This window comes from Cetorhinus maximus, chromosome 1 (genome assembly GCF_964194155.1).
Source record: "Cetorhinus maximus chromosome 1, sCetMax3.hap1.1, whole genome shotgun sequence".
Taxonomy (NCBI): Eukaryota; Metazoa; Chordata; class Chondrichthyes; order Lamniformes; family Cetorhinidae; genus Cetorhinus; species Cetorhinus maximus.
In genome coordinates, this window is record NC_135879.1 from 57993944 (window position 1) to 58017470 (window position 23527).

The window sequence follows — 23527 nt, forward strand, 5'->3', positions numbered from 1 at the left end:
TCCTTGCGCGCAGCCTGCCTCCATACCTGGCAGCCTCCACACTCATTCTGGGGTCACATATCCTGATTTCTATTTCAGCCCGCCACGCCAACTGAAAATCCGACCTGTGGGCAGCCAATTTTAAAGGTTGGGTTCCTCCAGTCAGGAAACCTCCCGACTCAAAGAACCCGACATGGGGATGAAAATCTGGGCGAATATTTTGCTTTTCTATTCTTATCAAAGTAGATACTCTCAAATTTTCCAACGTTATACTCCATGGGTGGAATTTTTCATCCTGCAGACGGGTGCGCATCCGACCCGATCAGGAATAAAATATCGGGCGTGCGTCCCGATGTTATCGCGCGCCCGTGCAATATTTTGCTCGGTGGGCACGTACTGGTGCTGGAGCGGTGCCTGCCATTAATTAACAGACCACTCAAGGCCCGTAACAGTCCAATTGACTGTGATTTTACTTTGCCCGTGCAATTTTCTGCTCATCGCATGGGCAAAACAGGCAGGCGGGCAGCCGACATTTTCACAAACCTCATCCAAGGGTGGGATAAAAAGGGTCAGCAGCATTACCAGTGTGAGTAGTGAGCAGTTTTGGAGATAGTTTGCAGCTGGTTGCTTATTGGTACTTGGCAGCTTCATCTCTGTTCGGGATTTCATTCTTAGCATTTCTAGACCTCATTTCAGGACTCATTGCTGTCTGCCAGGCTCCCGGAGGATTCCGACCATGTGGACCCTTCCAGGACAGCCTTCTTTTACCCTGGTAATTGTGGCCTCCGCTGGAGGCACGTCCTCTGAGGAGGAAGAGAGGGGCAGAAGGGAGAGGAGGCCAGGTGTCCCAATGCAGCTTCCGGGGGAGGGACCTATGGGGGGAGAGGTACAGGCACAACAGGTGAAGGGTCAGCAGGTAGTCCAAGGCAAAAAGGACTGCAGAAGACACCATTATCCTGCTGCCAGGGTTTACAGGCGGCAATGCAGCTACCTCAATATGTCCGAGGTACAATGCCGAAGGAGGCTCCACCTCTCAAGGAAGACCATGACCTCCATTTGCCAGAGTCTCCCAATCAGCTGTTCACAGTTGCATCAAGCTGGTGACAGAAGCTCTGTTCAGGCAGGTACTGACATTTATTCTTTACCACATGGACGAGGCCAGCCAGGCTGAGCGAGCCAGAGGCTTTGCAGCGATTGCTGGGTTCCCCCACGTCCAGGGTGCAATCCACTGCACACATGTGGCCATCAAGGCACCAACGGGTCAGCTGGGTGTCTTCATTAACAGGAAGGGATTCCATTCCATGAATGTGCAGATCGTGTGTGATCACAGCATGCAGATTCTGCAAGTGTGTGCAAGGTACCCTGGCAGCTCCCATGACACTTACATTCTGAGATACTCCCAGGTGCCAAGGCTCTTCAGCGCTCCAGCCTGTCTGGATGGATGGCTGTTGGGAGACAAGGGCTATTTGTTGAAAAGATGGTGCATGACGCCTCTCCGCCACCCAAGAATGGAGGCAGAGGGGCGTTACAATACGAGTCATGCTTCCACAAGGCCGGCGGTAGAGAGGACCATAGGTCTTTTCAAAATGCGCTTCCGATGCCTGGACCATTCAGGGGAGCACTACAATACTCCCTAGAGCGGGTGTCACTGATCATGGTTGCATGCTGCGCTCTCCACAATCTGGCACTGGAAAGGGGTGACTCACTGGTGGTAGGGGTTCTTGACGTAGCTGCACAGGCCACAGATGATGAGTCCAGTAGTGAGTCCGAAGATGAGCGTGGTGAGGAGAACGCTGAGGGCGTGGAGCCAGACCTCAGTAACCTCCAGGGAGGCAGGGACACCAGGGACGCCTTGATCCAATGCTCCTTCAGCTAGACTACCAAAGATCAGCCTCAAACACATGCCAGGGTTGCCTTCTCCATCCTGGATGTCTGAAAGGACCCTTTCATTTAAACACAAGGAATACTCAGTGCCTGTGCAATAAAGCTCAGAGCCACTTACGTCCAGCATTACATACTGGCGTACCCTGCACCAATAAAATAAAAAGGTGAAGCATAGACAGGCCATGACGAAAAACAAAATTTATCTCTTTGTGACAATTCCAAACTATTTACATAAACGTTTCTGGTCTTCATTCCCAGAGCAGTATAGATAAAGTAAACAGAAATGAACATAAAATCACCCATGACCTGTGCTTATGGTACCTTTAACTTATGTTTGCGAGTGTGACGTCTAGGTGCTTCCCCTTCGCTGACACTGGAATTGGAGACAGTCTGGTGACTTTGCCATTTTGTTGGCCTTGATGACCTTGGCAGTTGTCCTCTGGCCAGTGGAGCCTGTGTTGGGCCCGCTTGGGAGAAACAAACATAGAAAATAGGAGCAGGAGTAGGCCATTCGGTCCCTCGAGCCTGCTCCACCATTCACTATGATCATGGCTGATCATCCAACTCAATAGCCTGCTCTCACTTTCTCCCCATATCCTTTGATCCCTTTCGCCCCAAGAGCTATACCTAACTCCTTCTTGAAAACATACAATGTTTTGGTCACAACTACTTTCTGTGGTAGCGAATTCCACAGGCTCACCACTCTCTGGGTGGAGAAATTTCTCCTCATCTCAGTCCTAAATGGTCTACACCGTATCCTCAGACTGTGACCCCTGGTTCTGGACTCCCCCACCATCGGGAACATCCTTCTTATATCTACACTGTCTAGTCCTGTTAGAATTTTATAGGGAGGGGGTGGCCAGTGCCATGCCTGGCAACTCCCCAGTCTCCACAGCCTCATCAGATGCCACGGTTATTGGCAGAGGGGCGGAAGAGCTGCTGCCGTCATCCAGAGTAGCCTAAGAGGATGCCGTAGAGACAACAGGTAGCTTGTTCAACAACATGAGGTTGTTCTGGACCTCCCCGCACACCATTGATGGACAGGCACCTAGGTGGGATAGTGGATGCCCTCATCCATCTCCCACACTGAAACTGACCACCTGAGGTCAGTGAGTGCCTGTGTGAGGGCTTGCAGGTCCAAGAGCAACCCCAGGAACCCTTGATTCTGTCCCTGGTGCTGACTTTCCATGAGAGTCGCCGCTCTTTCAGTGGAGGAGGCAGTGTGCTCACCCATGACGGTCAATGCAGTGCTCACGCTCCGCATGGGCTCCCCCATCATGGAAGCCATGGCATGCAGATCAACATGGGTCTCTGCCAGATCCTCCCACACATCTCGCTGGACATCCAGCATCTGCTGCCCACTGGACGACTCCAGAGGCTCATCATCAGCCTTCGACTGAACATCGTCCTGGTCCCCAGCAGTCCTCCAACTACCGTCACCGTGGGCACTCTCTGCCTCCGCCTGCACCTCAAGCGACTGTGAAGTGCTCTCACCAATGTGCACCGAGATACTAGCCGCCGCTCTAATGCCCACGAGGTGCTGGTATCTGCACTGCTGCCTGCTTCAGAGAGCGGGTGTGACGCATGTGAAAATGGCGCTCGGTGGTCCTCCGGAGTCAGGGGTGGCCTTTTGGGGTCTCCAGATCGGACGCCTGCTGGCGAACCTAAAAGGGAGAAGAAGGACATGTCATTAGTTAAAGTCATCACACTGTCACTGCGCATGCCAGGCACCCTGGTCAGACAATGGAGATCAGCATCACGGTGCTATCGTCTTTCAATGATCAATGGGGACTCCAGGTTTGAGGTTCCCATCAATGAGGAGACTACACTAGAATGGCTGCGCAATCCAAAAGTCTCACCTCTGTGCACTGTGCTCTTACCTTCATCTGGCACCCCCGCCTCTCCACGGCCGGTTGCACGGGGACCATGCCAGCTTTCCAGCTCCAGGGTGTCCTGTTCAAACCAGGAGAGCCACCTGTACCTACCCTCTCGGCTTGTTGTGGCTTGTCTTCTCCTGAAAGGACAGAGGAACATTCATTAGTCCACTCTCCACCTGCAGCACCATTGCAGCCTGGCCAACCCCAGCTGGGGAACATCTCCCAAGGCACATCTGAGTCATGGCCCTCAAGCCACAAGGCACTCAGTCCAAGCAGCCAGGACTCACCCCCTTTGCCAGCTCCAGCATCATTGACAGTCGGCACTCAGACTCTAGCACCCTGAGGTCCACAGGGGGAGTGGCCCGACCTTAACACTGAGCACTGATCCATGCCAACATGGTACCCTTCCTGAGCACAGCAGATCATTGAAGTGCTTCCGGCACTACACCCATGTGCGCCACACCACGGCATGGCTGCTCACCTGGGCTGCCACCTCCTCCCATGCCCTCTTGGTGAGGTGCGGTGGCCTCCTCCTATCTCTGGGGACAAGGGTGTCCCTCCTGGCAGCCACCTCCTCCAAAAGGACAGCAAGGCACTCATCAGAAAAACAGGGGGTCAAGTCCCAACCCAATCTGCCCTCCTGCCTGGCGTTTGCAGCCGCACTCGAGTCCATCATTACAACGGCAGACAGAAGTCCTTCCCTGGCAGCCTTTCTGGGGATGTCTGTGCCGTTTTTAAACTGGCCGCCGGGTCACCATTGGACCTAGCAGCCAACAGACCCCAACCCCTGCTTGGCCCTTCCCAGCCAGTCCGGCGCCCCATTTCATGTGAAATCGCAGTGGGGCCCGATCGCTGGTGGCGGTCGGTTTTGTGGCCGCTCTCGGGCCTGCCCACCCAACGAGGGGAAAACCCTGTCCCATATGCCAGATTTTTGCCCACTCATTTAACCTATCTATGTTGCTTTGGGCCGACTCTTGGCAGACTCCTTGGGCCAAGTTTTCGCTCCTGAGTTGGGAGCGTGGAGTTAGGAAAATTCCCAACTCCATAAATCTGACTTGGAAGAAAGTGCCCTGAATCTTTGGATTTTACAGGGGGGTGGGGGGGCGTGGGTGCCCGCCGGCCCCGGAAAGAGTTTGGAGACAGCCATAAGGACCTCTGGATGCCAAGGGGGGCTCTTTAAAAGGCTTGCCTTGATGCTCTGGAACTTTGTCCCAGTTCCCATAAAAACAAAAAACAGCCCCCTAGCCCTCACCCCTCACATCCCCTTGCCCCTCACACACACCCCATGCCTCAACCATGGCAACTCATGCCACCTCTTGCCCCCCCACCCATTCCCATGGCCCTTTATAGCTCCTATGCCAACTTAGTGCAAACTCATAGCAATTCATGACCCCCCTATTCATCCCCATAGGCCTTTATAACCCGTATGCCAACTTTATGTCAATCCCATGCCCCCCCACCACCACCCTTTGCCCTTATATCCTCAATGCCAACTCACCCAGTATCCATCATGGCAGACCTTAGACAGGTTGGGTGAGCAGCAAGAAGGCCACCCACCTTCAAACCTGACAGCAGGGGAGTGTAAAATCCAGCCCTCTGTTTCCTGTTCGTTAGCCAATCCTCTATCCATGCTATCACGCTCAAAACCATGAACTCTTAGCTTGTGCAGTAACCTTTTATGTAACACCTCATCAAATGTCTTTTGGAAATCCAAATACATTACATCTACTGGCTCCCCTTTATCCACCCTGCTTGTTACATCCTCAAAGAACTCTAATAAAATTGTCAAACATGATTTTCCTTTCATAAAAGCAAGTTGACTCTGTTTGATTGCATTATGATTTTCTAAATCTTCTTCTGCTACATCCTTAGTAATGAATTCCAGCTTTTTCCCAATGACAGATGTTAGGATAACTGGCTGATAGTTTCCTGCTTTCTGCCTTCCTCCTTTCTTTATATTTGCGATTTTCTAATCCACTTGAACAATTCCAGAATCTAGGGAAGATTACAAACAATCCTAGCTATCTCTGCAGCTACTGCTTTTAAAATCCTAGGAGGCAGGCTATCAGGTCCAGGGCACTTGTCAGCCTCTAGTCCCATTAGATTTCTGAGCACTTTTTCTCAGTAATTCCTCCCTCTCTTTTGCCTCTTAATGTTTCTAATGAGAAATTTTGCCCTAGAAATTGGATTGTGTTGTGCCCATTTTTGTCTGTCAAGGTCCAATATGAGAGATAGGGTGTGTGTGCTCATTTCATGTCAAAAAGTGTGCTACCCCTGCCATATTAGTTAGGTTTCCTCCAACAATGTCTAAGGCAAGTGCTAAAAGAGGTATTAGACCCACTGCATATGCAATTCCATGGCCTAACACCTGTTTCAGTCTGGCTTCACAAATTTGATTGCAAATGTCAGCAGCATGTCCCCATACATTTGTTGCTCGTTTTCTTCAGGCAACTAGCAGTCAAATCAGCAGCCCTTAAAGGGACTGTTAGATGCTGGCACTTAAAGCTAGTTTTTTATTTACCTTATTGTGTAGCCGGGAGGAGCAGGTGTGCTCCACGTGAAATCTACAGACTTCCCAATTGCTAGCCTCCCCACCCCCGCCCCCAGACTCTTCAAAGGGCTGCCACCCTGATACTGGTGAGCTGCCTCTGGGACTTGATTGTAATCTGCAGCTCGCCAATAATAAACAAATGTAGCCAGCAGCCCAGTTTCTGTGTTCTTGACATTGACCTCATTTTAGGAGGCGTGCAACAGGCACTTCAATGGGATCATGTCTAATTTCCTGGCCATACGATGCATCTGTTGCCAGGATCAGCTGAGTCTAGAATAAGAGATAAGATTTTAAGCTTGAAGATTTGTGAAAATTTGAATAATGACCACTGAAGCTGTGAATAATTTTTAATTATATTTAACCTGGCCAATCTTGGATTTTCTTTTCACTCTCTGTGGAAGTGTGAGATTTTCAATCCCCAGACCCACAATAAAGGCTTCTTAGAAACACGTATTGCATTGCCTATGGGCATACCATTGAATGGACGAGCAGCTGCAGAGGTTTGAGAAAAGGAGGGTGAGGCATCATTTAAAGAGTTTGTACTCCCCCAAAAAAATTCAAGCAATTAATGTCTGAGGAGGAATTTATGGGGGGATATTTATTAGAAAATTGCTATTCACTGAGGAAGCGAATTCCTCAAAAAAGAAAAGCATGTTGATTAATGGCTTGTGGGTGACAAGGCCTGCCCCCTACTCTTATGAATAATGAGCCGACTAATAGTTGCACGAACAGCAGCAGAGCAGCAGTATATCGAGGTATATGCCTCTACCAGTGGTCACTGGGATCTTAAATGGGTGCTTTTGTGCCTTATTTTGTTGTAGCCAACTGTGCCCTGCACATCTTAACCATATCAAAAGGCCTGGACATGGATATTCCTGGGAACGTGGCCATATCCATTTCTGCTTTGGAGCAGAACTACATTGAGGTGAGCATTATGATGACTATCACTTAGGGAACTCCTCAGTGATTGCTGCAAAGAGAATCAGAGCACGGCTGATCATTGAAGTATTTTCCTCTGTGTAATAAATCTACACTTCTCATCAATGCTTTATCTCCTTCTCCCCACCTTCAAGTAAAAACGTAGTACCATTTCTAGGACATTACATCAGACCTCTTTGCCCTACGTCATGTCAGTAATGATTGCCTGAATGAATAAGTCATCATGAATTAGCCTTCCCAATATGACTTTAACTTCCACGAATAAAAGTATGCTAAAACAGCACATTCTCTTTTAAAATGAACACAAGCCAGCCTAATATTTATTTATATCATTCTTCCCCATGTTGCTGTACATACTTTTTTTCTGCTATTCTACTGTTTCTCTTAGGTGCAACCTGAGGCTCTTGAGCTTATGTGGTCCTCCTCCCATGGCAGCCTGCTCCTGGTGGAAGCTCCTTCCGTGGTTTACTGGAGCTTGTGCCGGGGCAGCTCACTATCATTTCCTACATGACAACAGCATGGTGCTCTGAGGGTAAAGGCCAGGGATCTGGCACGTGCTGCTCTACTGAGATAGTAGTCCTGTTCCAACTGCTGCCATGGTTCTATCCCCTCTGATCAACAGGCTGATTCTGAAAATGGTAGCTATAAGATTCTGAAAGCCCTGAGAGACAGTAGCTTAACATCCCAGCCATCAGGATCTGGAAGCTGGTACACAGGGGTACCGTTCATTCTATTCCCAGGTGCCACCAGGAGCTGTAGTCTATGTTTCCATGTAAGAGGATTCACTGAATCGTCTTTGGCTGCTTCCTAGTTTGGGGTCTACTGCAGATTCCTGTGAAGTTCCCACATGCTCCATTGATATTTGCAACAAAGGAAAATCTTCCCTAAGGTTGCCATAAATGAGGACTGCAGACACCAGTGTCATAGATGTTACTTGCTGCATAATTCAGGTAGGTAGCCTTAGGTAGGCATGTAGGTGTGATGTTTCTTGAACATCCTTGTCTTGTGTTGAGCAGTCATAACTTCTGGGGCCCATACCTCTGTCATGGGCAGCCGTCTCTGCAGCCTCCTTTGGGAAGGTGGCAAATCCTCACTCACTCCCTCATTTAATCCCCCATCACCACCTCCATCTCCACCCCTGTGTAAAAGTATGAGATGATGTGGGGGAGTGAAAAAACAAGTGATGAAATTGACTAAGTTGTGGCAAGAACATGGGGGATTCATCAATGGGCTCAACAGTAACTTCCTCTTCCTCTTTATAATCATCTTGCCATTTTCAAAATTGGCAAGGAATAAGTTCTGTCCCTCATTCTCCTGCTCATCACCCTCATCATCATCTTCCCCTTAGTACTGTGTTGGATCTGCAGGAATGGAAGGCGAAAACTAAGAACGGGTGAGCGTGACCTTCTTAAGACCAAAAAGACAGAGAAGCGTGTGGCAGGTTATAGCTGTGTACAGTTTCACAGGGATGCCATAGCAACAGTACAGATGCACAGTCATTAACCTGGCCCCTAACGAGAAAAGCTTTTTGAGGTTTTCTCCCATGCAGTCCCATGTAGCCTGTCTCTCCTGTGTTCAGTCTCTTCTTGAATGGTTTGAAGATCAGCCTCTGAGGAATTATTAACTCTTCCCCCGTTCCTCCCCTCATTGCCTTGGTAGACATTCTTGAAAAGTGGATCAAAATGATTCATGAGATAGTCATCTACCTGGAAGTGAGCTCAATGATCTAAATAATAATCTGCTTACTTGGTGATTCCCCAGTTTGCTACTCCAAACTTTGTCTTTTTATACACTACACTTTAATTTCCAAGGCCTGAATTTTACCTTTGACGGGTGTGCACGATGGGCACGCCCGGGACCAGTCAGGAAATAGGTTCATGCCTGCAATCAGCCTATGACCACAATTTCATGCTGGCTGGCCATTTAAGGCCCACCCAGCATGAAATGTGTCTTCCCAATGGTCGGGAAGGGCTGGGCAGGGGCGGGGGCCTGTCGAGCGCCCGGTCCAATGGCAACCTGGTGGGCGGTTTAAAAGCGGCACAGGCAGCTCTTTAAAAGCTGCCAGGGAAGAACTTATCTTCTGCATTCTGCAGACCGAAGCCATGGCCTCAACTGCGGCTGGAGACGCCAGGCAGGAGGGCAGGTCGGGTGGGCACTCGGCCCCACGGTTTTCAGACAAGTCCCTCGCGGTGCTATTGGAGCAGGCGGCTGCCAGGAGGCACACCCTCGCCCCCAGAGATGGAAGGAGGAGGCCACCGCACTTGACAAAAAAAGCTTGGGAGGAGGTGGCAGCTGACGCCAGCAGCCACAGCGTTGTGTGGTGCACATGGGTGAAGAGCTGCAAATGGTTCAATGACCTGCTGCGCTCGGGAAGAGTGAATACCGTGTTGGCATGGATCAGTATGGCGAAGTGTTAAGGGCTGGCTGCCACCGCCCCCCCCCCCACAACCCCGTGGAGCTCAGGGGTGTTAGAGTCTGAGTGCCAACTGTCAATGATGTCGGAGCTGGCTAAGGAGGTGAGCCCTGGCTGCTTGAACTCAGTGCCTTGTGGCTTGAGGGCCAAAGCTTGGATACGCCTTGCAAGGTGTCCCTCAGGTGGGATTGGCCAGGCTTAAATGGTGTTGCAGGTAGAGAGTGGATTAATCAGTGCTCCTCTGTCCTTTCAGGAGAAGATGAGCCATAACAACACTGAGAGGTCATGGACTGACGGAGGCCCTCCAAACCTCTTAACCCTGACAAGATTTGAGCAGGACGCCTTGGAGCTGGAGAGGCGCCATGCACAGTCAGCTGGTCATGGAGAGGCTGGGATGTTAGACGAATATAAGAGTGCAGTGCACAAGGTGAGTGTTTTGGATGGTGCAAACATTCTTGTGCAGTCTCTTCATTGATGGGCACCTCAAAACTGGAGTCCCCATTAACCATTGAAAGACAATGGCAGCATGATGCAGATCTCCATTGACTCACCAGGATGCCAGGTATGCACAGTGACAGTGTGATGACAGAAATTAATGACATGTCTTTGTTCCCCCTCAGATTCACCAGCAGGCACTCATTCACAGGACCCCAAAGAGCCACCCCTGACGCCAGAGGACCGCCGGGCTTCAGCTGCACCTGCGTCCCACCCGGTCTCTGAACCAGGTACCAGTGCAGATACCAGCACCTCGGTGGGTGTTAAATCTTCGATTAGAATGTCAGAGCACAGTAGTGAGGGCACTTCACGCTCGCTTGAGGAGCAGGCAGAGGCAGAGAGTGCCCTGGGAGCTGGCAGTCAGAGGACTGCTGGAGACCAGGACAATGCTGAGTCAAAGGCAAATAATGAGCATCTGGAGTCGTCCATTAGGCGGCAGTTGCTGGATGTCCAGTGGGATGTGCGGGAGGATCTGGCGGAGATCCATGAGGGTATGCATGCCATTGTCTCTGTTGTGGAGCAGTCCATGCGGAGCATGAGCACTGCATTGGCCCCCATGGCTGAACTCACTGCCACCTCTATTGAAAGAGTGGCGACTCTCATGGGCAGCTCCAGGGACAGGATCAGGGGTTCCTGGGGTTGCGCTTGGACCTGCAAGTCCTCACATAGGCAATAACTTCAGGCGGTTAGTGCCAGTGTGGGAGATGGATGAGGCACCCAGTACCCCAGCTAGGCGCCCGTCCATCAATGGCAAGCAGGGAGGTCCAGAGTGACCTCACGTTAGCACAAGAGCTGCTTGTCATCTCTGCGGGCTCACCTCAGGGCACTCAGGATGATGGCAGCAGCTCCTCTACCCCTCTGCCAGTGGCTGTGGCATCTGTTGAGGCTGCGATGACTGGGGAAATGCCAGGCATGGCACGGACCGCACCCTCCTGGGGGGACCAGCACAGGCTTCACTGACCAGAGGACAACCGCCAAGGTCATCAAGGTCAACAAGACACCTGAGTCAGCAGGCTGCCTCCAATGCCACTGCCACTGAGGTGGGGTGGCACCAAGACATAAATATAAGTTTAAGGCACTATGAGCACAAGGTCATGGGTGATCTTCTGTTCTGTAATGTTTTGTTTATGTTTCCTGGTGTGGAAATGAACACCGGAGATGGTTATGTTAATTTGTTTTGATTGTGAAAATTACATACATTTTGCTTTTGTCTTAATGGCCTGAGTATGCTTCACCTTTTTTTTTGGTGCAGGGTAAGCCAGTATGTGAAGCTGGACGTGAGTGGCTCTGAACTTTATTGCACAGGTACTGGGTGGACTTTGGGTTCAAATGAAAGGGTCATTTCAGACATCCTGGATGGAGGCGGCAGCCCTGGCATGTGGAAGCAGATCTTTGGCAACCAAGCTGAAGGGCCGTTGGATTAAGGCATCCCTGGTCTCCCTGCCTCCCTGAAGGATACAGAGGTCTGCCCCATGCCCTCAGCATTCTCCTCACCGTGCTCCTCTTCTGACTCATTACTAAATTCATCCTCTGTGGCTTGTGGAGCAGCGTCAAGATCCTCTTCCTCCAATGGGTTCCCCCTTGCCAGTGCCAGATTGTGGAGAGCGCAGCATTCAACCACTCTCAGTTACACCTACTCTGGGGGGTATTGTGGTGCTCCCCCTGAATGGTCCAGGCATCAGTAGCACATCTTCAGAAGACCTATGGTCCTCTCTATCACCACTCTTGTGGAGTCCTGATACCTATTATAATGTTGCTCTGCCTCTGTTCTTGAGTGGCGGAGAGATGACATAAGCCACCTTTTCAATAGATAGCCCTTGTCACCCAGCAGGCAGCCATCCATCCAGTCAGGCTGGAGCACTGAATAGCCTCGACACCTGAGATTGTCTCAGGATGTATGAGTCATGGGAGGTGCCAGGGTACCTTGCATAGACTTGCAAAGTCTGCATCCTGTGGTCATACACTATCTGGACATTCATCGAGTGGAATCCCTCCCTGTTAACGAAGGCACCCGGCTGACACTCTGGCACCTTGATGGCCACGTGTACAGTCAATGGCACCCTGGATGCAGAGGAACCCAGCATTTGATGCAAACCCCCTGGCTCGCTCAGCCTGACTGGCCTCATCCACACGGAAATTAATAAATGTCATTCCTCGCCTGAACAGAGCTTCTGTCACCAACTTGACGCAACTGTGGACAGCTGATTGGGACACTCCACAAAGATCCCTACTGAGCCCTGGAAAGAGCCGGAGGCATCGAAGTTGAGGGCCACTGAGACCTTCAGAGCCATTGGCATGGGGTTTCCACCCACACAGTTGGAGATTATCTCAGGCCCAATCATCTCACAAATGAGGTCACAGTCTCCCTTGACAGGCGGAGCCTCTTTCGGCATTGTGCCTTGGATATATTGAGATAGCTGCATCGCTGCCTGTAAACCCTGGCAGCAGGATAGAGGCATCTTCTGCGGCCTCTTCCGTCTTGGACAGCCTGATGGCCCTGCGCCCTTTGTGCCAGTGCCTCTCCTCCCACAGGTCGCTCCCCTGGAAGCTGCACTGGGACACCTAGTCTCTTCTCCCTTCTGCCCCTCATTCCTCTTCAGAGGAGGTGCCTCCATCGGAGAGCACAATCCCCATTACGGGGCTTACAGAAGGCTGTCTGATGCCTGGAAGGGTCCACACGGTCAAAATCCTCTGGTGGTCTTGAAGACATCAATGAGTCCTGAACTGAAGCCTAGAAATGCTAAGAATAAAGGTCAGAACTGAGATGAAGTGTCAAGTTCAAATAAGCAACCAGCAGCAAACAATCTTGTAAACTCTTCATTACTCACAATGGCAATGATGCTGATCCTTTTTAGCCCACCCTTGGATGAGGTTTTGCAAAATGTGGGCTGCCCACCTGCCCATTTTGCCCATGCAAAGAGCACTAAATCGCACAGGCAACGTAAAATCGGGATCAATTGGGTTTTTAATAGCCTTAAGTAGCCTTTTAATTGATTGTGGGCGTGGCTCCGACACCCGCATGTGCCCACTGGCTTGAAGATTGCCTGCATGCAGGATGACATCGGAATGTTCGCCTGACGTCACCTCACGCTATTTTACACCTGATCAGGTCAGGCGCGCGCCAGCCCGCCCGCGAGGCGTAAAATTCTGCCCCAAGTGCTGTTTTTATCCAGATTCACACTGTAGCCTTTTGACTTGGGTTAAAAATTGGTTGGGGGCTAGATAGAGAGTGAGGAAAAAGGGTACAGAAACTGGTGGGATGTGACATGTGGTGGTCCCCAGGGATTTGTTCTAGGGCTTCAACTTTTCACTGCATAGTGGCCCAAATCTTCCATTCAGGGTCAGAACGCCTATTTCCTACCCTGATCAGATATAAAAATACACTCTTCCCTTTCTGGGCAATCTTCCAATGGAGGGTCCATCCAAACTGACTAAGCGCAGGAAACCTCGGAGACATCAGTGAATGGAATCTGTGCAGAAGCCACGCCCCCTTTTTATGACACTGGCTGCCGTATTTTGGTAAGCAAAGAGTTTAATTATCCTGAGGCTTCTTTGTAAAGCTATGGGGAGAAGATAAGTGGGTAAGGGAGTAAGGTGGGTAAGGGGGTAGGGTGGGTGAGGTAAGTGGGTGAGGGTGGCAGCAAAGTAGGGTGGTAGGTGTGTAGGGTGGTGAGATTGGGTCAGGTTGGGTCAGGGAAGAATCAGAGGGGTCAAGGAGGAGTCAGGTATTGGGGGCCAGTCAGATCAGGTCGGTGGGAGGGTGAGTCAGAGGGGCAGGGCGAGTCAGGGGTTTAGGGGGAAGTTGGGTGTCAGGGGGGCAGTTGGTTGGGTCAGGGGGGAGTTGAGCAGTGGGGGCTAGTCAGGTTGGGGGAGTCAGAGGGTCGGGAGCTAGTCGAGTGGTGAGTGTCAGTCAAGTCAGGGATTGGGGGGGAGTCAGGGGTGGGGGCATTTAGAGGGGAGGGTGGAAGTTGGGGGGTTGGGACAGTTGGGGGTTGAGGGGAGTAGCTGGGTGAGTTGGGCGGTTGTGTGATGGGGGCTAGTCAGGTTGGGTCAGGGGACAGGAGGGTAGACTGATGGTCAGGACGGAGTCAGGGGTCAGTGAGGAGTCGAGGAGTTGAGGAGGTAGTCAGAGAGGGAGTCAGTATGAGTGATTGGGGTGTCAGTTGTATAGTTACCCAAGAGTTGGACTAGGATTTTTCTGTCTAACATTTCCTGTGGAACAATTACGGTGAGTAAGTAGGAACCGTCAAAAGTCTCCAACTCTAACTTTTTTTTGGAGAGTCTCGGGGAGCAGAGGAATTGCCCATTGGAAGTTGGGCAATTCCCATGGAGTCGCTGCATTGGGACTTCCGCGGGGTCCTGTAGTGCATCTTGCGGGGACAACGCCTGCTCTCTGACTATCCAGAGACCAGAAGATCTGAGCCAATGATTCGGGTGAACCAACTATATTCAAATTTGCAGATGATGCTAAGTTGGGAGGGACAGTAAACAGTTCAGATGGAAGCAGGAAGTTGCAAAGGGACCGAGAGTGATTAAGTGAGTGAACAAAACTGAGGCAAAAGAAGTTCAATGTGGGAAAGTGTGAAGTCATCCACTTTGGACCTAACGAAGATAAGGTGGATTATTTCATAAATGCTGAGAAAATGGAACTGCAGGGGAGCAAAGAGATTTGAAAGTCCAAGTGCACAATCATTAAAAGCTATTGGACAGGAATAAAATACAATTTAATGGTATGTTAGCTTTTATTTCAAGGGAGTTCAATTACAAAGATGAAGAAGTTATTCTTCGGTAGGTCTGACCCCATTTGGAGTATTTCATTTCATTTTTGGCATTGCACCTGAGAAAAGATATATTGGCCTTGGTGGGTATATAGTGCAGATTCACCAGACTGATACCGAGGTTTACAGGATTCAATTATGAGCACAGGTGGCAGAAGCTTGGCTTATGTCATCTTCAATATAAAATATTGAGGGGTGCCTGATTGAAGTGTTTAAATAGTAGAATATTTTGATGGTGTGGATACAGAGAAATTTTTCCTGGTAGAGGAATGAAAAACAAGAAACATAATCTTAAAAGTAGAGCTGAGCCACAGAGGAATAAAATCAGGAAGCGCCTTTCCACACAAAAGTTGGTGGAATTCAAAGGCTATGGATGCTAGGACAATTAGAACTTTCAAGACTGGGATAGGTTTTTATTGGGTATGGTATCAAGGGCTTTGGAACAGTTAACTGGAGTTGAGGTGCAGATCAGCCATGATCTAATTACATGGTGAAGCAGGCTTGAGGGGCTGAAAAGTCTACTCCTATTCCTAATGCTCTCGCTGTCTAGCATTGTTATTGTGACAGAGGGGAGCATTTAAATTTTAAAAGGCCAGAAGATACCTTTTTTAGTTAATTCCTGTTTATACTGCTGAGGCTTCTGGGGCATATCATTGCTAATTTCTTCCTCCTCACTTTGTCAGTGAATCCATCCAAAAATACGAAGGACCCTGGCCACGAAATATTGGCCACAGTCATTGGCATATATTTATGACAAGAGGATATTTCTTCCCAAAGAAGATGCAGATTCCACCAAAGCAGAAAATCCCAGCCATTGCTTTTAATTAACATATGTGGTAAATTTTGTGACAGCTAGTAACAACAACCTTGAAAGTACAAAATCTATTGTAACTATGAATGCTTAGCATAAATCAGTTTTTCTCTCTCTGTTAGTTTAATGGAGACTTTAACCATTTAATTTTAACATTTCCATTGAAATTAGAGAAGCAAATTTGCCAGGAGTGCATAAGCTTTCGTACGCTAACATTGTTCACAGTAACCTCCAAGATAATGCCCCCAGCACTTCAATGTCTTTGTTATTAGAAGACATTTGAACACCTCAGTATAGCTGTTGAAGTGTGCAAATATTTGTCCAAGAAATATTCTCTATTGTGCTTTGGGAGACAAGATAGTTTTAAGACAAAACAATTCATTGAAGCATGTTTTTGGCTGTTTTGTATTTCATGAGCGAGGAAGTTACTTATCATCCTCACTCACAGAGTAAACTAGGGATCCTAATTTTTTTCACATTGCATCTATATAATATGCAAAAACATACATGTATATCACATGCTGCCCATAGTCCATAGGGCTAATTCTTAATCCAGTTTCTTCTGCAGTTTGCAGAAAACCTTAACACTATAACAATAAACATGGCTTAGCCATGCAGCATTGAGAGCTTCTGCACTGATGTTTTAAAATCTTCATTTGAGAAAAATGTCATATACTTTAAGAAACTTCTATTGGAGGCTTTAAAGAGTTAATTTATTTTATCAGAAAACAGGCTTCCTTAGTCTCAAGGTTGAGAGGAGCTAGCACATACTATTTGTATATCAAGGTGATTCCAATTTCCAGCTGGGGAACCAGGACTCTTAACACCCTCATCCCCTGACAACTGTCCAATTATGTACATCACACACAGCTTACTGTTTGCAGTAGAAGTAATCAATAAAGGATGTGGTTGAGTGAACACAGATTTTGGCTGAACCAATGCATGAAAACTTAATCATTTGTTCAGTGTGGAGAAATCAAATATAGCAGAGATGAAAACAGTCACTCAGGGGGGTTGCCAATTGTGCCACCAAGTTTAAGGACCAGAGCTTTTAGCGAGAAGAAAATGGGACTGGTGACAGGTGGAAATTTAAACGACTTTCTTCATTTCATGAATTAATGTAAACACTTTCAATTAATTTTTTTTCTGTATGGTCATTTCCAAAATTTCATCTCGGAAAGAACCAGTTTAATTTAATAAATTGTGATGCTTACTGGACTGTTGAATTGCATTTAATATAAATGCTGTATGTATAATGTTTGAGTTATAATACTGTTACATTTGTAACAAAAAAACATTTCTTCCCATTGGGAAAACACTTAATCATCTCAGACTGACCAAAAAAAATGAACAGACAGAATGTTAAGCTCATGGAAAATAATTTTAAAGGAATAATATATGTATTTCTAAAACTGAAATCAAAATCCAAAATATTTCAATGGTTTGAAACATTTGGTTATGTAACTTTAAACATAAAATGGTAGGAACTAACATATCATCTAGATGTTTGTTATGATAAAATATCTAACATTTGCCAACCTCATGCTGCCTTTGAATTGTGCCCAGAAAATAACTGGATAACTTTCATGCAAGGGTCATTCAAGAAGGGCAATGCTTCGAATTTAAGTACGCTGTAATGCTTGGCAACAGACCTCTAACAATTTAGTTTTTCACAGTTGAATGAATTCCCAGTGACAAAATGCAACTTACCTTATCAAGGCCTTAGCCAGAGCTTCATAGGTTTTGCCTAAGCCAATGTCATCATCCATGGAATTGGACAGTTCCAAATACATTTGCAAGTACTAAACAAGAAAGAAGGAGACAGAAATTGTGTATATTACACCGGAGAAAGAAACAACAAAAATAATGCATTACTTTTGAGTACATTCTATTTTTCACTTATTTTGTGGGGTCTATAATATCTGAACAAAAAATGATATTAAACAGTTTACTTTTGAAGTAAGCCTCTGATATTGATAAATAAAATTGCTACAAATGACCAACACAATTAACTAGAATATATTTCAGATCCACAACGATCCAACTCATGTTCTTTTATCCAAAATTTTCAGTGTTTGCGTCATTGAGTCATAGGGCAGAATTTTCTTGTTGGCATGCGGGGGTGGGACCCACACGCCAACACGTAAAGTGACGCACGGCGACATCGGGCGAGCATCCTGACATCACCACGCGCCATCACAATATTTTGTTGGGTGGGCGCGCGATAGCATCCGATGCGCGCCCACCATTAATTAATGGGCCACTTAAGGCCCTTGAGGCGCCAATTGATGGCGATATTTCGGCGCCTGTGCAATCTTCGGGTCGTCGCACAGACACAACGGCAGGCGGGTAGGAGACATTGGTATAATCCTCATCCAAGGGCGGGATAAGAGGGCTCAGTGGGGTCGCGAGTGTGCTCTGTCAAATATTTAATTTGTAAAGTTACTTATACTTGCCTATGTGAGCTGCAATGCTTCAAAACACATACCAGCTGCTTGGACTGAACTCACAGCCTTCAAGTCAGCACTCTGCAGTGAAGAATTGTTTTTAGGCCTGCAGGTTTCAGGAAGCCTTCCCTTAGCCTGGGAATGGGAGTGGAACTCCCGACTGGAGGCACCTCCTCTGAGGAGGAAGGGAGGGCTAGAAGGAGGAGGAGGCCAGGAGTGCACATTCAGCCTCCAGGGGTGCCACCTTTGGGAGGAGAAGCGCAACCACAAGGGGTGCAGGGCCAAGAGGTAGTCCAAGGTGGAAGGGGCTGCAGAAGACGCCACTATCCTGCTGTCAGGGTATACAGGTGGCGAAGCAACTACATCAATATGTCTGAGGTGCAGTGCCGAAGGAGGCTCCGTTTCTCAAGGGAGACAGTCAGCTATATCTGTCAGATGATTGGGCCTGATATCTCCGCTAACTGTGTGGGTGGACATCCCATGCCAGTGGCTCTAAAAGGTCACAGCTGCCCTCAACTTCTATGCCTCTGGCTCCTTCCAGGGGTCGGTGGGTGGTCTTTGCGGTGTCTCCCAATCAGCTGTCCATACTTGTGTCGAGCAGGTTACAGACGCTCTGTTCAGGCGTGCATTGACCTTCATCCACTACCGTTGGAACCAGGCAAGTCAGACACAGCGAGCCAGAGGCTTCACGGCCATTGCTGGCTTCCCCCGCGTCCAGGGTGCAATAGACTGCACACATGTGGCCATCAAGGCGCCAGCAAGTGAGCCCGGTGCCTTCGTCAACAGGAAGGGCTTCCACTCCATGAACGTGCAGATAGTGTGTGACCACAGGATGCAGATTCTGCAAGTCTATGCAAGGTACCCAGGAAGCTCCCACGATGCCTACATCCTCAGACACCCCAAGGTGCCGGGGCTCTTCAGTGCTTCAGCCCAGCTGGATGAATGGCTGCTGGGTGACAAGGGCTATCTCCTCAGAAGGTGGTTCATGACGCCTCTCCGCCATCCAAGAACAGAAGCTGAACAGTGGTATAATAGGAGCCACGTCTCCACAAGGGCTGTGGTGGAGAGAGCCATCGGTTTCTCAAAATGCGCTTCTGATGCCTGGACTGTTCAGGCGGCGCACTCCAGTACCCCCCAGATCGTGTGTCGTTGATGGTGGTTGCAAGCTGCGCTCTCCACAATCTTGCACTGGAAAGGGGGGATGCTGTGGACAAAGAAGATGTAGACGCAATGGCTGCGGCTGCACATGATGAGTCCAGCAGTGAGTCTGAGGATGAGCATGCACAGGGAAATGCTGAAGGGGTAGACACTGACCCGGGCATACTCCAGGGAGGCAGGGACACCTGGGAGGCTTTATTCCAATGAACCTTCAGCTAGCACACCACATATGAACCTCCAGGACAAGCCTGGGCTGCAGGATCTATACTCGATACCTGACAGGCTCCATACGCAAAATCTGTCTGGATAGGAACATTAACCAAGGGCCTTGTTAATAAAGCTGAATGTCCCACAAATCACTCATAACATTATTGGTAACCATCCACCTGCAGAAGAAAAGAGTCGCCCTCAGCCGTGGTGACGTGTCTGAATTTAATGGTATAACAGAAGGAACTTAAGAGAACAAAATGACAAAGGTATTTAACATCACACCAACTAATAAAGACCTCATTACGGGCCAACACAAAAGCACCAGTGATAAACCCGTGGTGTGCCCAAGGTGTCTTATGTTTTCACTTTTTGGTGCTATGTCTAGGTGCTGCCCCCTCGCTGGGACTGGCATCTGAGACAGCCTGATCACTCTGCTGTCCTGTTGGCATCGATGACCTTGGCGGCCATCCTCTGGCCTGTGGAGCCTATGCTGGCCCTGCCTGGGAGGGAGCTGTCAGTTCCACAGCTGGCATCTCCCCAATCATCGCAGCCTCATTGGATGCAATGGTCACTGCCAGAGGGTCGGAAGAGATGCCGCCCTCATCCGGAGCACCCTGAGAGGAGCCTGCAGGGATGACAGGCAGCAGCTGCGCTGATGTGATGTCGGTTCGGACCTCCCTGCTCACCATGGATGGATGGGTACCGAGCTGCGAAACTTGGTGCCCAGACCATCTCCATCTGAGGTCAATGCTGATGTGAGGGCTTGCTGATCTGAGTGCATCCCCAGTAAGCCCTGATTGGTCTCCTGGAGGAGCCACTCCATGAGAATCACCACTCTCTCCACGGAGGACGCATGGCGCTCGGCCATGAGGCTCATTGCATCGGCAATAGTCCACGGAGACTCCTCCAACACGGACACCAAGCCAAGCATAGCCTCATGTATCTCCCGCACGCTCTGCCGCATTTCCTGCATTTGCTGCGTCACAGATGATTCCAAAGGCACATCATCAGCCACCGACTGAACATCTGCCTGGTCCCCTGCAGTCCTCCGACTGCTGGCACCATGGCCACTCTCTGTCTCCACCAGCTCCTCCAGCGACTATGAAGTGCCCTCACTGCTATGCCCCGGGACACTTGCTGATGATCTAATTCCCACCGAGGTGCTAGAATCTGCGCTGGTGCCTGCCTGGCAGAAATGGTATGACGCTAGTGAGTCCAAGACTTCAGGGCCCTCAGGTGTGAGTGGGGGCCCCTGCTGCTCCTCCTCCCGGCCCTGCTCCACTGATGCTGAAAGGAAGAACGAGGATATTTGGTTAGTTAATGTGGAGACAATGTCAATGTGCATCCCTGTGCCCCGGATCATTATGCGCTCATCCTTCTATAAGCAATGGTCAAGCCATGTTGCAAACTTCAATCACTGAACATTCAGCACTGCCATGGCTGCTGGGAGAACAATGGTAACCTCAGTGCTGGGCAAACATACCTGCCCATGGCACCCCAGCCTCACTGACACCGGTGGACCTGGGCACATGGTGCATCTCCAGATCTAGGGCCTCCTGCTCTAACTGGCTAAGCATCGCCACCTGGGCCGGCCCTCCGCCAGTCCTCACCTGTTCGGTGGCATTATAGAGCCATACGGTCATAGAGGTCTACAGCACAGAAAAAGGCCTTCGGTCCATCGAGTCTGCGCTGGTCAAACAAGTACCTAACTATTCTAATCCCATTTTCCAGCACTAGGCCCATAGCCTCATATGCCATGGCATCGCAAGTGCACATCCAAATACTTCTTAAATGTTATGAGGGTTTCTGCCTCTACCACCCTTTCAGGCAGTGAGTTCCAGATTCCCACCACCCTCTGGGTGAAACAATTCTTCCTCACATCCCCTCTAAACCTCCTGCCCCTTACCTTGGTTATTGATCCCTCCACCAAGGGGAAAAGTTCCTTCATGTCTACCCTATCTATGACTCTCATAATTTTATACACCTCAATCATGTCCCCCCTCAATCTCCTCTGCTCCAGGGAAAATAACCCCAGTCTATCCAATCTCACCACATAACTAAAACTCTCCAGCCCAGGCAACATCCTGGTAAATCTCCTCTGCACTCACTCTGGTGAAATCACATCCTTCCTATAATGCGGATTCCAGAACTGCACGCAATACTCTAGCTGTGGCCTAACCAGCATTTTATACAGTTCCAGCATAACCTCCCTGCTCTTTTATTCTATGCTTCAGCTAATAAAGGTAAGTATCCCATATGCCTTCTTAACCACCTTATCTACCTGTCCCGCTGCCCTAAGGGACCAGTGGACATGCACACCAAGATCCCTCTGATCCTCGGTACTTCCCAGGGTCCTACCATTCATTGTGTATTCCCGTGCCTTGTTTGTCCTGCCCAAGTGCATCACCTCACACTTATCCAGATTCAATTCCATTTGCCACTGATCAGTCCATCTGACCAGCCCATCTATATCCTCCTGTAATCTAAGGCTGTCCTCCTCACTATTTACCACCCACCAATTTCCGTGTCATCCGTAAACTTACTGATCAACTCTCTGACATTCAAGTCCTGCCAATGTTTTTTCATGCCCCCTTTTTGCTCTCCTAATTTCCTTTTTAAGTTCTCCCCTACATATTCTATACTCCTCTAGAGCTTCCACTGTTTTTAGCCCTTGGTATCTGCCATAAGCCTCCCTTTTTCTCTTTATCCAATCCTGTATATCCCTTGACATCCAGGGTTCCCTGGATTTGTTGGTCCCACCCTTTGTATTTACTGGAATATGTTGGCCCTGTACTCTCCCTATTTCCTTCTTGAATGAGTCCCACTGCTCTGACGTAGATTTACTTAAAAGTAGCTGCTCCCAGTCCACTTTGGCCAAACCATATCTGATCTTATTAAAATCAGCCTTCACCTAATTTAGAAAGCTTTTTAAAACAGGCTGCCGGGTCGCCATTGGACCCGACGGTCATTGCAGTCCCGCCCCTGCCTGCCCACTCTCACTGTCTTCAGGAGCCGCGATTCACGCTGGGTGGGCCTTAATTGGCCTGCCTGCGTAAAATGGTGGCGCAGACCCGATCGCAGGTGGCGATCGGGTCTGTGTCCACCCATGCCCGCTTCCGCTCTGCCCGTCCGCCAGCCAGAAAATTCTGCCCATAAAGATTATTGCCACTTAAAGATGATGTAATTTAAGATATATTAAGGAAACTTTACAGGGCTCTGTTTAATAAGATTTCTTTTTACAGTTGACAGTTCAGTTAAATAATCTTCTCCTTGGGGCAGTTTAGTTATTTTTCAGTTCAGATGCTATGACATTGAAATAAACAACAATATTGTAGTAATAAAATGGCTCCAATATTAGCATTAACTGAATATTAATGAATCTTACAGAACTAAAAAACATAGGCCTATAATCCTTAAAATGTGTGCACAAGAGGTGGGGCACAGACTACCTGACCAATGAGTATCCGTACTGTTCGCTAATTATACTGATTTACACGTGAAGCTAGTGACACCCATGTTATTCATTGGCTTCATGCCTATCTGGGTAGGAGGGTGGAGGTGCAATATTGGGAGTTCATGATACTACTGAAAAGCAGGCAACAACTCTTAAAGGGGTGTGTATTCTGGCTTCAAAAGTTGTGTAACGGGTAGAGGAAGAAACAATTGATGGAGGGAGTGAATAGGCACCAAGGGCCACTCATACTGCACTAGGTACTGGAGAGAAGTAGGAGCATTCCTTTCCCCTGACCCCTTCAGCTATCAGGAGATAATGGGAAGAGATTGCAGAGTACATCAATGCAAGGAGCATTACCTCAAACATGAAAAAATTCAATGATTTGAGCAGAATTGTTAAAGTAAGAAGACTGGTAGAATACTTTCTGATCAAAGTAGCACCACCCATGGTCTCATTATCTATCCAACAACCACAACCATCTCTTTTGTGCTAGGTATGACTCCAACCAGCCGAGATTTTGCCCTGATTCCC

The 23527-nt window shown here is 48.8% G+C and overlaps 1 protein-coding gene across 3 annotated transcripts in view; it reads right to left on the reverse strand.

Moving 5' to 3' along the window:
* ttc29 (tetratricopeptide repeat domain 29) overlaps positions 1 to 23527 on the reverse strand; it is a 697530-nt gene that overhangs the window by 216489 nt on the left and 457514 nt on the right. For all 3 annotated transcript variants that reach the window (XM_078547675.1, XM_078547757.1, XM_078547804.1), the window contains one exon: positions 17438 to 17529. In XM_078547675.1, the coding sequence (XP_078403801.1) occupies positions 17438 to 17529 (92 nt within the window). The remainder of the gene's footprint in view (positions 1 to 17437; positions 17530 to 23527) is intronic.